This window comes from Cydia pomonella, chromosome 21, assembly GCF_033807575.1.
Source record: "Cydia pomonella isolate Wapato2018A chromosome 21, ilCydPomo1, whole genome shotgun sequence".
NCBI classification, from domain to species: domain Eukaryota; kingdom Metazoa; phylum Arthropoda; class Insecta; order Lepidoptera; family Tortricidae; genus Cydia; species Cydia pomonella.
The window spans coordinates 9,867,731-9,879,696 of record NC_084723.1 but is presented as its reverse complement, the minus strand read 5'-3'; the positions used below and the strand labels follow the sequence as shown (position 1 = coordinate 9,879,696).

At 37.4% G+C, this 11,966-nt stretch overlaps 4 protein-coding genes across 5 annotated transcripts; 1 reads left to right on the top strand and 3 right to left on the bottom strand.

Annotated features, from left to right (window-relative positions):
- Nucleotides 1-2: 2 nt before the first annotated feature.
- On the bottom strand, nucleotides 3-2,432 carry LOC133529487 (dynein light chain roadblock-type 2-like). Its single transcript, XM_061867202.1, has 2 exons — nucleotides 2,225-2,432; nucleotides 3-1,471 (listed from the first exon to the last, which is right to left on the bottom strand). Exons 1-2 carry the CDS (start codon nucleotides 2,304-2,306, stop codon nucleotides 1,260-1,262), a joined length of 294 nt encoding a protein of 97 aa, XP_061723186.1. The 5' UTR covers nucleotides 2,307-2,432; the 3' UTR covers nucleotides 3-1,259.
- Nucleotides 2,433-3,381: 949 nt separating this feature from the next.
- On the bottom strand, nucleotides 3,382-5,423 carry LOC133529482 (zinc finger protein 92-like). Its single transcript, XM_061867197.1, has one exon. The coding sequence runs from the start codon at nucleotides 4,975-4,977 to the stop codon at nucleotides 3,856-3,858; it is 1,122 nt and encodes a 373-aa protein (XP_061723181.1). The 5' UTR covers nucleotides 4,978-5,423; the 3' UTR covers nucleotides 3,382-3,855.
- Nucleotides 5,424-5,517: 94 nt separating this feature from the next.
- Nucleotides 5,518-6,973, top strand: LOC133529484 (small ribosomal subunit protein uS10m). Its single transcript, XM_061867199.1, has 3 exons — nucleotides 5,518-5,677; nucleotides 5,839-6,089; nucleotides 6,675-6,973. The coding sequence occupies exons 1-3, from the start codon at nucleotides 5,663-5,665 to the stop codon at nucleotides 6,922-6,924; spliced, it is 516 nt and encodes a 171-aa protein (XP_061723183.1). The 5' UTR covers nucleotides 5,518-5,662; the 3' UTR covers nucleotides 6,925-6,973.
- A 624-nt stretch (nucleotides 6,974-7,597) lies between these two features.
- On the bottom strand, nucleotides 7,598-8,485 carry LOC133529485 (transmembrane protein 216-like). 2 transcript variants are annotated; one of them, XM_061867201.1, is made up of 2 exons: nucleotides 8,217-8,485; nucleotides 7,598-8,085 (listed from the first exon to the last, which is right to left on the bottom strand). In XM_061867201.1, exons 1-2 carry the CDS (start codon nucleotides 8,449-8,451, stop codon nucleotides 7,895-7,897), a joined length of 426 nt encoding a protein of 141 aa, XP_061723185.1. In that variant the 5' UTR covers nucleotides 8,452-8,485; the 3' UTR covers nucleotides 7,598-7,894. The 2 variants fall into 2 exon arrangements, with proteins under 2 accessions (XP_061723185.1, XP_061723184.1); XM_061867200.1 differs by having other exon boundaries at nucleotides 7,598-8,088; nucleotides 8,217-8,473.
- Nucleotides 8,486-11,966: the final 3,481 nt, after the last annotated feature.

Below are 11,966 nucleotides of genomic sequence, written 5' to 3'. Positions count from 1 at the left end.
ACGAGACAGTAAAACATTTATTGAAACAATAGTCACACTTTAAAAATTTTGTCGCTCATAATTCTAACCACACCACCAAAATACAGTTCTGATTTAATTTCGTCCGAAACAATGAAAAAATATACTGACACCATGATCTACCGCGGTGAGCATATTTAAAATTTTAAATACAAGAACTATTGTTGACGCAATTAGCTGACCATTCGTAACCTTTATTGCAATGAGTTAAAGTCAGTTATTTAATTATGTTGTGTACAGTATGTAACAAAAATAGTGGTGATCCATTTAAGGGCATATTCAGTATCGTGTTCTGTTTAAGTAGAAGGAAAATTTTTTTGGTCTTTGTAGGGAGGGTGACGGAATTAGAACCTGCCTTGTAGAAAAAAAAAATTTTCGCGCCAAAATAAAATGTCTACTTTCTCCTAATTAGAACACGCTACGGAAACACCAAGAACATCTAAAGTCGTTACTAGTGTTGCCCACAGCGACAACTATAGGTGTTATGGCGGACGCTGTCAAAGTAACCTTCACACTTTTCAGTAAGGTTTACATTAGCTCGCTTGCGTCCGGGAGCTTGGCGTTTGAGTGATGTTTGTGTTTATGATATAAAGCGTTCAGAAGCGTATAAAGCGATCCCCACTCTTTTTGTTTCATGCCCGGTGAAACACAATGAGGACTGACGAGGAGGATATGACGCTTAAGACGAAGTGGAGCACTCGCGCGAAATCACCTTTTCATACACACGTAGTCCTCATTTTCCTCTCTGGATATTAACATTATTGAAAATATTTCGGCACAATGTGTTGTATATCAACCACAGCTATGCCCTCCACGTTTGATTTTTTTTCCAATTTTTAATTATTATAGGAGTTAAATTTTGTATGAAATCTGTGTTTCGCTCTTAATTTTTATAATAATACAAAAATAGAAAAAAGTCAAACGTAGGGGCATAGCCATGGTTATTATACATCAAATGAGGTAAAAATATTTTCCAAAATGTCAATATCCAGAGAGGAAAATGGGGACTACGTTTGTATGGAGAATCGGCCGTCCTCTTAACTCGCCGCGGAAGATTCCGGCGTTAGTGTGTGAACGCCTAATAGTAATTAATTAAATTAAATTATCAAGAAAATATGCTAATCATGATTAGAAAAAACCTAAATAATTAAGACTAAATTGCTATACTAATAAACACTTTCTGTTAAAGTCTAACCGAGAATCTAAATAAAATACAATTGGCTGAAAAGCCAAAGCCTTCGTCAGTCAACAGGGTTTTGAACGACGATTAAAATAAAGTCTTTATCTGGCGCCACCATGATCTCGCTTCTCTTGCTCCGAATTCTCAGGAACGTTAACTCGTTAGTGGGATCCAGGTCTCTCACGACCGACTTGGCTTTGTCCACGAGGGAACCCATGAGTCCGGCGTATTGTACTGAGACATGGCCGTCCAGTGTTGTCTTGATTGGTATACCTAGAATTACAGTACATACCTAGAATGGAGTAGGAATTAAAAAAACAATTTATATAATGACTATATTGTAATACGTGTACGGCCACGAGCATTTTCATACAACACAACAACTTCCAATTGTAAGGAGGTTCGTCGTGATTTTTATTTATATTTTAAGTACAGATGTAGTGAATAATCCTTTCCCATCGTTTTTTTACGGAAACGTACGAACGTGTTATGATATTTCAGTCAGTCTCAGTACAGAATGTACTGAGGTTGACTGAAGTAGCATGACAAATACGAACGATCCCGAGAAAATACAAAGGATATAAAGGACAATATAAAGGATTATTCACTCAGTACCTATGTACTGTGAGTCGGTCCTGCCGTTTAGAGACCTCGAGGCGGCTGAACTGATATGGAAACCTCTTTTGTGGTGCTCGCACACTGGCTGTTATAATAACGTTATATAACATACTGTGACAGGGACAACATGATAGTATTGATAGGGTTTTATTATGTTGTTTAGTACGTTATATAACGTTATTATAAAAGCCAATGTGGGAGCACCTTTATGGTACCTAACTTTTAACTTGTGGTTTTTAAACTAGTGCCTACGCCAATTCTTGTGATTAGTTTCCAAGGGGTCCCAGACTTCCATGAGCCGCGATAAAAAGCCGAGACAATATTAGGAAGAAGCGGCTTTTGTCTTGAAAAGCATTATTAGTAACCGTTTTGTGAAGTAGATTCTTTTTTGTTATATTATTTTCATACCTTCGCCGTTTACAACTATTACGCCAGTTACACCTTTATGCGTGCTAAGTTTACGAATCGTTTCTTCGGCCTCGTTTGCCATAGTAAAATGCTTTTGAAAGTCAGACTTTTAAAATGTTTGTTGTGTATTAAGCTCAAAATTGAGTCAGTTTGACAATTTATTCTTTTTTCGATAACGTAAATGGCCATTTGCAATCAAGTGACATTGTAAAGAGTACGCATTAACGGTCGGTGTCGTTTTTTTTTAATTGTGCTTGCGCACGGCACATGTAATACGCGTATGCCCGGATTTGCAACACATGTAAACCATAATGTTTGACGACCGGTTTGGCCTAGTGGGTAGTGATCCTGCCTACGAAGCTGATGGTCCCGGGTTCAAATCCTGGTAAGGGCATTTATTCGTGTGATGAGCATGGATATTTGTTCCTGAGTCATGGGTGTTTTCTATGTATTTAAGTATTTATAAATATTTATATATTATATATATCGTTGTCTAAGTACCCTCAACACAAGCCTTATTGAGCTTACTGTGGGACTTTGTCAATTTGTGTAATAATTTATTATTATTATATGTAAACAATACCTCCGGGAAGTACCTCCACCTTACAGAAAACCGCAGCCAAATAACACTAGACCCTACTCAGTGTTGTGTTCCTGTCGGTGAGTAAGGTTTCCAGAGCTCAACAAGGGGGAGGGGGGGGGGGGGGCGTTTAGGGTTGGCAACGCGCATGTAACTCCTATGGACTTGCAGGCGTACATTGGCTACGGAGACTGCTTAGCATACGGCCTGCTGCTGCGGGCCGTATGCTTGTTTGCCACCGACATAGTATAAAAAAAAATGGTATGAACTTTATTAAGCAGCAAGTCCCAACGTGATTCATCTGAGTAAGTAACCCTACTCACTTTGTTTTATTTAACTTATTATTATTTAGTTTTAGACAGGCAGCTGATGCTGGTACGTCTAAAAAGAGTTCACTTAGCATGATTTCACTATTTAAATAGTTTGTCAAGATTTGTTAGTTGGTGCAAAATTAGCTTAGATGGACTACATTCTTAACAGTTGTTTTTGGGAGCCTCATAATTGCAGTGGGCTTTGTCTTCAGAATCATGGCAATCAAGTTGACAGGGGAACAGGTATCAGAATAATAAAAATAGTATTATGATAGGTTCTTTCATTATTTATTTACAGGCAACTACTAAACAAATAATCAACATATCATAGGTAGAATTGCTGACTTATACCATCAGCAAAATTTCAATCATTATATCATTTTTTTCCCCTTTCAATCATTATTTCACCTTTGAATGATTGGCATGATTTCCTAATACATACACTTGGAGGATTTAACAACTGGAGGTACCTTGTTGGTAATTTTCTGTACAAAATAGACTGCCGATTTTTGCCGGGGAGGGGCACTTCAAATGTATAGCTATTTTAATGTAACATACAAATAGTCATGTCATATAAACAGCAGTCCATACAATATGTATGACCATTAGCTGTGGTTTTTCGACAGAGGGGTAAGCTCTTAAAGGCGACTCTGGTTGTTTAATCCTCAGTACATACATGAAAGAATAAAGAAATAAACACACAAAAATCCAAAAATAACATCAGAATTTTCTATGACTGACTACATAACATTATCTGAAATAGGAGCATTTCTTCCATTTCTTTCTAAAGATTCAACCTGTAAATACAATGGCATTCTTCCAGTTCTCATCTTCTCTCTTTTATGTACTTTCAGTTGATGCTTCATCATCTGTTTCCGATATCCAAATGCTTTACCACAGATATTGCAGAGATGGTCCTTAATACCGGTGTGATCAACTTTGAAATGTAGGTCTAAAGCCCGTTTCGTATTAAAGCCTCTTCCGCAAGTTTCACATTTAAAATCATGCTCCGCTTTATGCACATGCATATGTTTGTTAAGATTACTTTTACTTATAAAACATTTAGCACACTCTGAGCATTGATACGGTTTATCTCCAGTATGGGTTCTCATATGCATTTTTAAGGACTCGGTAAATCTACCTCTATACGGGCAAAGAGAACATTTGAAGGGTAAATCATAAAAATGTGTCAATCGATGCCTTGTAAACTGTCCCTGCATGATGAACTTCTTGCCACAGATATCGCAAACAAATGGAACATCCTCTGGTTTGTGCAACAACAGATGCTTTTTCAAATAAGATTCTGAATACAAATTACAGCATATTGGACATCTTATCTTCATATTCTCATGTTCTATAGATGCTTTGTGTTCATTGTAATCTTGAAATAGGCTAAAATCTAAATTGCAACGGCGGCAATGATAGTTAGGTTTCACTTCTACTTTATGTTCGGTACCATCATAGTTATGATCACTATCATTGTTGAAGTTTAAATTGTGTTCTGTAGCCTCGTTTAACGTCTGTTCAGATTGTTGAGCAGTTTTTCTAAATAAAATCGCGCCTTCCAATAGAGAATGACACGGTTCACATAAGTATTTGGGAAATATGTCGTCAATCTGTACTTCAATGCCTCCAAACATATTCAAGCTTTCTACTATGTCTGTACGGGCGTCCTCGCCATACAGAGGGATATTACCTTCCTTGAGACACACTCTGCACGTGTAGTCCTCAAGCGCGTTGGGCTCCTTCTTTACTTTGGAGTGATGAGCAATTACGATGTCTTCAGTACTCTTGTTCTTACACTTACCATGGCGTAAACGCCTGCAATGTAGCAATTTCATGAGAACCAATGATCCAACCATTGCTGCAGCTATGTGCGACTATTTGTTAGCAAAATACCGATCAATTCAAATTGAAATAATATTAAAATAGAAGATCACTGCTCCGTATATTAGGGTTTGTTGTATTTTGACATTTCAGCAATAATGTTGCTATAGTAAAATAATATTTTATTATAAAGCTAGGCCTTCATTCCTAATTTGCTACATTAGGTTTCTAAAGTGCATAGGATATTTTAATATGGTTTTAATAGTGAAATACAACCTTGAATGACTCCACGCTAATGATGAATTTATTAAAATTCTCTTGAAGGTTTGTTGTAGTTGCTTTCAAGGCGGCTGCCGTAGCCATTAATTCCTAATGTCAAGAGAATCACAATACATAAAGACAAAATAAAAATACATACGTGAAAAACTCCCTCAAGATTAATTTTTAATGCAATCTCCACGACATCTTTAACATCGTGTCGTGCACCAATGATAGAGAATTAGTGATGTAGCCGTAGCCTTATTCAACAAATTAAACATTGAATTGGAATGGTAGCACTGCAATTTGCATTCATTGACAGATGTTAATGTCATAAGTGGGTCTCTGATTTGGACCCCGAGACTATTACTTTGTTGATATTAAGATATTTTAAGCCCCGTTGATCAATTAATATAATACATACATTGTAAATATTTTTAAAAGCATCTCATATAAATAAAAATGAACGTATTCAAGGTAAATAAGTTATAACCTCAAATTCGTTTTTGTTTGTTTTTACTTAAAAATACAATTTTATGTGCTAAACCAATACCAACAACCAGTCTTAACATAAAGTTTTTCATGTGTTATCATTAGAAAACTAGCTTTTAAACGATTTAATACAATAATGAATTCAGGGTATTTGGAAGACCTCGCCGCTGATTAGGAGCACCATAGCCACAAATTATGCAGTTCTTCGACCTCTTTCCACTGTCACGCCCACTCCAGTACCAAAGACAATTCAGGACATCCCTAGCACAGTGGAGCTGGATAAGTTGTATAAAAAAGTTGAGTTGGAAATGAGAGGCATTGATCCTGCTGTGCTGCTCAGTTACTCCTGGTTCTGTGTTGCTGCTGCGTCGCATTTAGGGATTGAGGTCACGAAAAGGTTTGTTATTTGTCAAAATTATCTTCAGCTGCGGTTGCTCCCTTTCCTTTTAATCTTTCATTTTGCTTATATCTTTATGATGTCTTGAGGTTTGCTTACTGTTAATAATATATCTACAATACAATACAAATAACATCAACCTCCTCTGGAGTTGCAGGTGTACATAGGCTACGGAGACTGCTTACCATCAGGCAGGCCGTATGCTTGTTTGCCACCGACGTAGTATAAAAAATAAATAAAAAAAAATAAAAAATAATACAGCACATTAAGAAGAGGTAAACAACAGGCGGTCTCCTTATATGTATTAATTTTTATAATGCTCTCTTTTTGAAGCATCTATAAGATTTAACTCACTATTTTTGTGAAGTGGTACAGTCAGCGTCAAATACTTGGTAGCAACCAAAGTAGCTAAATAGTTCGGTACACCATATATTTAGTATGGTGTACCGAACTATTTGGCAACTTTGACTACTATAAAGTATTTGACGCTGACTGTACATAGAAAAATTTTTATCAATAAATTGTAAAATGAATGTTGGATTGTTGTTGGTTTGCAAATTTAGCTAAATCAGAGTTTATTTGCAGTTTTGCACCCAGAAAAGCTGAAAAGGAGAGGCATACCCTCCTCAGATGTGTTCACATCTACAAGAAGCACAAAGTTCAGTATGAGATCCGAACATACTTTAGGTTCATCCATCTGCAGAGGCTCACCGGCTCCACCTGTGACACATACCTGGAGTACATTGAACGGAATCTTCCCGAAGGTTGTGCTTTGAAAGTCACTAAAGTTGAATGTCAGAAGCTACCAGAACACATTACCCCACCCACAGAATAGTTGTTGTAAATATATTGTAGACATTTTAGAATAAAAGTTTAAGTATGAATTTCCTTTATTTATTTAAAATAGGCAGTTGTTACATTGTGTTTTAAATAAATATATTAATGTAGTCATTCTAAAACAGCTAAATATTTTAGTACTGTGACACAGTGTATATCAAAACTGTAGCAATTTTACTACAACATGGGCCAATTTATTGTTAAATTTTTTTATGATGTAGTCCCATTTGTCTGATCCATCAAAATGCACCTATTCCCATCTGCGCCCGGCAGGCATCTTTGCCCGATCCCTGTGACCACCACTATACAAAAGGCAGGCACAGATGGGAATGATTTGTATGTAGTGTCTATTCCCATCTGTGCCCGGTGGGGACAGATGGTAATACACCATCCGGACAAATGGGAATACACCTTTTCTTCTTATGTAGCTGACCATCACCCAAGAATCAACTCCATCAATAAACACCAGGATAGTACATAAAGACTAATTAATTTTGAGACTTGAAATCTATTTTAGGCTGTCCTCTCCTTTGGATTGATCAATAATGTATGTAAGTAAAAATGTATAAATGGTATATTTAGTCTCTATTTGTATATGAGTGGTATACAACATTTGGATACAAATCAGTGCATTGAGTAATATGACCATAATTTCTATGAAAAAAATTAAGGCTTCTTGACTGTCATGTATTTTTTACAACTAGTAAGCTTCAAACAACAAACACTTAAATATAAACTACATAATACTTAGGCTTTAATAAAGCATATATGTTACCTAACTACCTTCACCTAAATATTTCCTACAAAAAACTTTCCTTCAAATGTCTGTTACATAGATCACTTGTATATAAAATACTACTTTATGAACAGAAAAACACTGCCTTAAAATTGGAATGTTATAGTTTTCAGTCCATAAGCTTTTGGCATTATTAGTATCTCTTTGGCACTGAGGTACTTTGGAACTTATTCTATTCATATTGTTGGTTTTTGCACACTGTGAATATGAACAGGATGGCGAAGGCCATCTCGAGGGCGTGGAACATGAGCATTACAGCGCACCAGATGTATTCCAGCCTTATAATGTAGGTTTGGTAGATGAGGAAGTAGCAGACTCCTACTGCTGATGGTATTGTGAGTAGGACTGAAAAGAACACAGGAACTTCTGAAACAAATAATGACAATGTCAGGATTGGTGCATTTGGCTATGATAAACACTTGCGAGTGGGTGACGTCATTATCGGTTTTCTTGATGAACTTGGCCTAGTTAAAAAAAATTAAACGCCTACTTACTTTTACTAGACAAGTTTCCTGTCTGTCCCAAAAATATACGGAAAGCCTCAATAACACACAAGGCGCCGAAAATACCAGTTTCAGTTAGCAAGGCGTTCTCTGGGTACGACACATTTATCGCTTTCAAAATCCCAATGGCCACTTCACACACGAAAAACATGCCTAAATAAAAATTATTTAAGTACAACAATATTTCGTAAGCCAAACTAGAATTTACGTTAGTCATTTTCGACATATTTGTAGGACGAAATCAAAGAGCATATAATCACTACGAAGAAATGATTGAAGTTGAATGAACGTTTATTTTGCCAAAAATGACGTTTAATTTTAGTTCGTTCAATATCGTTCGGGAAAGCGGAAGCGCGAGTGAATGAGGGAGAGGGTGCAAGGCGCAAGGGCTAAGTTGACAAACATTTATTTGCAGGTGGCCAAAAATGGAACTAATGTCGTAACGTAGTTTTTCAGGCCGTCGATTGATGAAAGCGACTTTTCCAGCGGCAAAGTATTGGTAGTTCGTAGTAAGGTCACTACGCTCCAGTGCTCAAATGAATTTGCATGTGTTGACGTGCTGGTGACGGTCATTTAATCAACTTTTATTAAATGAAAATGTAAATTTATTGTTAATCTTTGTCGATAGGTACTTAGGTAATATTTTAAACTTATTACTTATTTTCACTTTATTTTGCTTTTAAAATTGATTTCGATTTGTTTTATTTCGACTCGCACATTTTTTCCATGGTATATAGGTACTCTATTGCCTAGGTACCTAATAAAATACAGGTGATAGCTGATAGCTACAGCCACCAAAAGCAAGTAGAGTCAAGTCATGACATAAAGTTGCATCGATTGGAATAACAAAGTGAGGAGTTGCATTATAAACGTCAGATTTTCATAGAAATTTTACATTAATGATGACATCGTCACACTTTGTCATTAAAAATGGCATGCAGGGTTAACTTGGTCCGACTCTAGCCACGGAAGATAATGGCATACTTACATACATACATAATATATTGTATAATATGCATTTAAATAATCCACATTTCATTTATTCATCATCATCTAGCCGTTTTCGACCACAGTGACTGCGTTCTACCGCTGAGAGCGTCGCTGGTGCGGTCTCAGGTGACTGATATAAGTAGCCAATTTTTGCAGCAAATGTACAACCACACTCGTTGCAAGTCAGCACCCCTCCGACATAATTGTAAAGTATGGCCGCAGGTGGTCTGGCCTTCAGCTCGTCGCGCTTAGCGTCGAGTTCTGTGAGCCGCCTGACTTCAAACTGACGCACCTGAGTCTGCACACACACATTTATTACGTGGATTGCTAATGTAAAAAAATATGTCGCTACATTCAAGTTATCATTAGTTATCCAGTCTATTCAACGTATTGAGTTTGGGCACTGTTAATAAAAATACGTAGTTTTGATAATTTAAATCAGTGGTGGGCAGTGTTTCTCCATGGAGGGGCCAGAAAATAAATAAAAAAAACCTAGGAGGGCGGGAACTGCAGAAACAATGCATTTTGGTTTGAAACCATTTCTTGCCGTACTTGCCTTGCTTGCATTGCACACTACTGATTAAAATTAAAGTTGATACTAATGAAATTAGGTAGGCTACACCAATAGATAAATAATACGCAAATATGGACAAACCAGCCACTTAAAAAGTAAATACATTGTAAATTCTAATACACATAGAGCATTAGGTTTCCGCATTTAGTCTGGTAAAAGAAGCGTATCGAATCAATAATCCTGGCACACTTTGTATGTGCCCAGACTCGCTTTAAAGTAGGGCGTAAGGCAAGAACAAGTAAACATAGACACATGTATAATTTATTATGAGCTCTTTAGAGTGCAATAGTTTTCATACAAAACTTACACTAAGCGCTACTTGCACCATTCCATTAACCCGGGGTTAGCCGGTGAAACAGTTAGTAGGTCAATCCCAGTGTCAAATTGTACTGGTAACCATGGTCATTCCAGATTTAACCGGTTAACCCAGTGTCAAATTGTACTGGGAACCTAGTTAACTCCAGGCTTACCCGGTTAACCGCGGGTTAGTGATTGGTGCAAGTGGCTCTTACCGCCACTTGCATCATCCCACTAAACCGGGGTTAACCGGTTATACCGTTAACCTAGTGTCAAATTGTACTGGTAACCATGTTAACTCCAGGTTTACCCGGTTAACCCCGGGTTAGTGATTGGTGCAAGTGGCTCTTTTATTTATTTATTTTCTTGGAAATGAGGAAGCGGACCAGGAAGCCAAAAACGCCGCCACTCTCCACCGTGCACCCGACTTTGACCACTTTCCCATCTCCTACATTAAGCACCTCTGTAAAACTGAAACACAAAAAGCGCACTGCAATGACTACCTCACCTCTACCACCGGAATGCACCTAAAGAACTGGCTACCAACTCTTAACCACATCAAAGAGCTCCGGAACAAGACCACCATTTCCTTCCATCTAACCCAAATTCTCACCGGACACGGCTACCACAAGAAATACCTAAAAAGAATGAAAATTATCACCGACGATCTCTGCCCCTGTGACGGAAACACCCCACAAACAATAGACCACCTTCTACGATCATGCCCAAAATTCAGCATAGCAACATTCAACCATGAAATCATCTGTCATAATCTCCAAATTCAACCTTTCAGCCTCCCAGACCTCATTAGCAGAGAAAGTACATTGACCTCATTTTGCAATCTATCCAGGACCATAATCAACAGTCTAAAAAAGTTCAACAACACATAACAACTCATCTACACCATCCATCTTCATATCTTAACATTCATTACCACCATCACCTTTCATAACAACACAACATCATCCCAGTGTCACATAATTAATTCATTAGAGATATAAAACATCCCACAGACCGTACGGATCCAGCCGAAGTACACTTCGCGGGGACTGGACCCAAAATTTTATTTATTTAATTATTTAAACTTTATTGCACAATACATGAAGAGTACAAATGGCGGACTTAATGCCAGAAGGCATTTTGAAAATTTTAAACGCATAATAAATAAAAAAAACCTAGTGTCAAATTGTACTGGTACGTCACGTTTCGCTATCGAATAAATTTCCACTAGGGTCACGTGTCCGTCTTACGAATTTTCAATCTGTCGAATCTGTCGATTACGTGACCTGTCGCGATTTTAACATTTTTTCCCCCATCACAAAAAGTGCACAGCGCCGCTAAAGAAGTTTTCACTTCAAAAACTAGCTATAATTCACCGGTAAGTACAAAGTTGCGCAGATGCGCTAAACTGCTACATGATTACATGACATAACGCACAGCATTTGTAATGTATAAAAGGTTGGGCGCCACTGTATAATAACTTTTTTATTTTTGTTTGGTGCAAAATGTTGTTTGGTTGCATGAATCTAGTATATCTGGATCAGGCATGAGCGGTGGGGGGAAATGACCGAACGGGATAGTCTTATGTATCTTTCAGTAGGAGTAGCAGAGAAAGCGTTATTATTGTTTGTCCTTGTCTCAGTTTAATTTGTTTTATTCCCCACCGTAATGTTTAGTACGGTTTATGGTGGGCAACAAATAACCCGACCAAATTACGTAGGTTGTTTTTGGTATGTTGTCAGGAATGTTAAAACGTGTTTTTAATTTTGTCGTATTGCGTATGTTCTGCCCCTTACAGGCGCACCCCTAAAATTTAAATCTGAAATAGGCCCTTGAGGCATTGTATCAAGGATGCTGGCGTCTTTTCCTTGTTGTATCGC

What these genes read in the sequence shown, in the direction of transcription:
- LOC133529487 (XM_061867202.1), bottom strand. Translation starts at nt 2,306, where the DNA reads ATGGCAAACGAGGCCGAAGAAACGATTCGTAAACTTAGCACGCATAAA. An exon ending in AATAGTTGTAAACGGCGAAG is followed by an intron (nt 1,472 to 2,224) that starts GTATGAAAATAA and finishes CTGTAATTCTAG; the next exon opens with GTATACCAATCAAGACAACA.
- LOC133529482 (XM_061867197.1), bottom strand. Translation starts at nt 4,977, where the DNA reads ATGGTTGGATCATTGGTTCTCATGAAATTGCTACATTGCAGGCGTTTA.
- LOC133529484 (XM_061867199.1), top strand. An exon ending in GGGATTGAGGTCACGAAAAG is followed by an intron (nt 6,090 to 6,674) that starts GTTTGTTATTTG and finishes GTTTATTTGCAG; the next exon opens with TTTTGCACCCAGAAAAGCTG.
- LOC133529485 (XM_061867200.1), bottom strand. Translation starts at nt 8,451, where the DNA reads ATGTCGAAAATGACTAACGTAAATTCTAGTTTGGCTTACGAAATATTG. An exon ending in AGGAAACTTGTCTAGTAAAA is followed by an intron (nt 8,089 to 8,216) that starts GTAAGTAGGCGT and finishes TATTTGTTTCAG; the next exon opens with AAGTTCCTGTGTTCTTTTCA.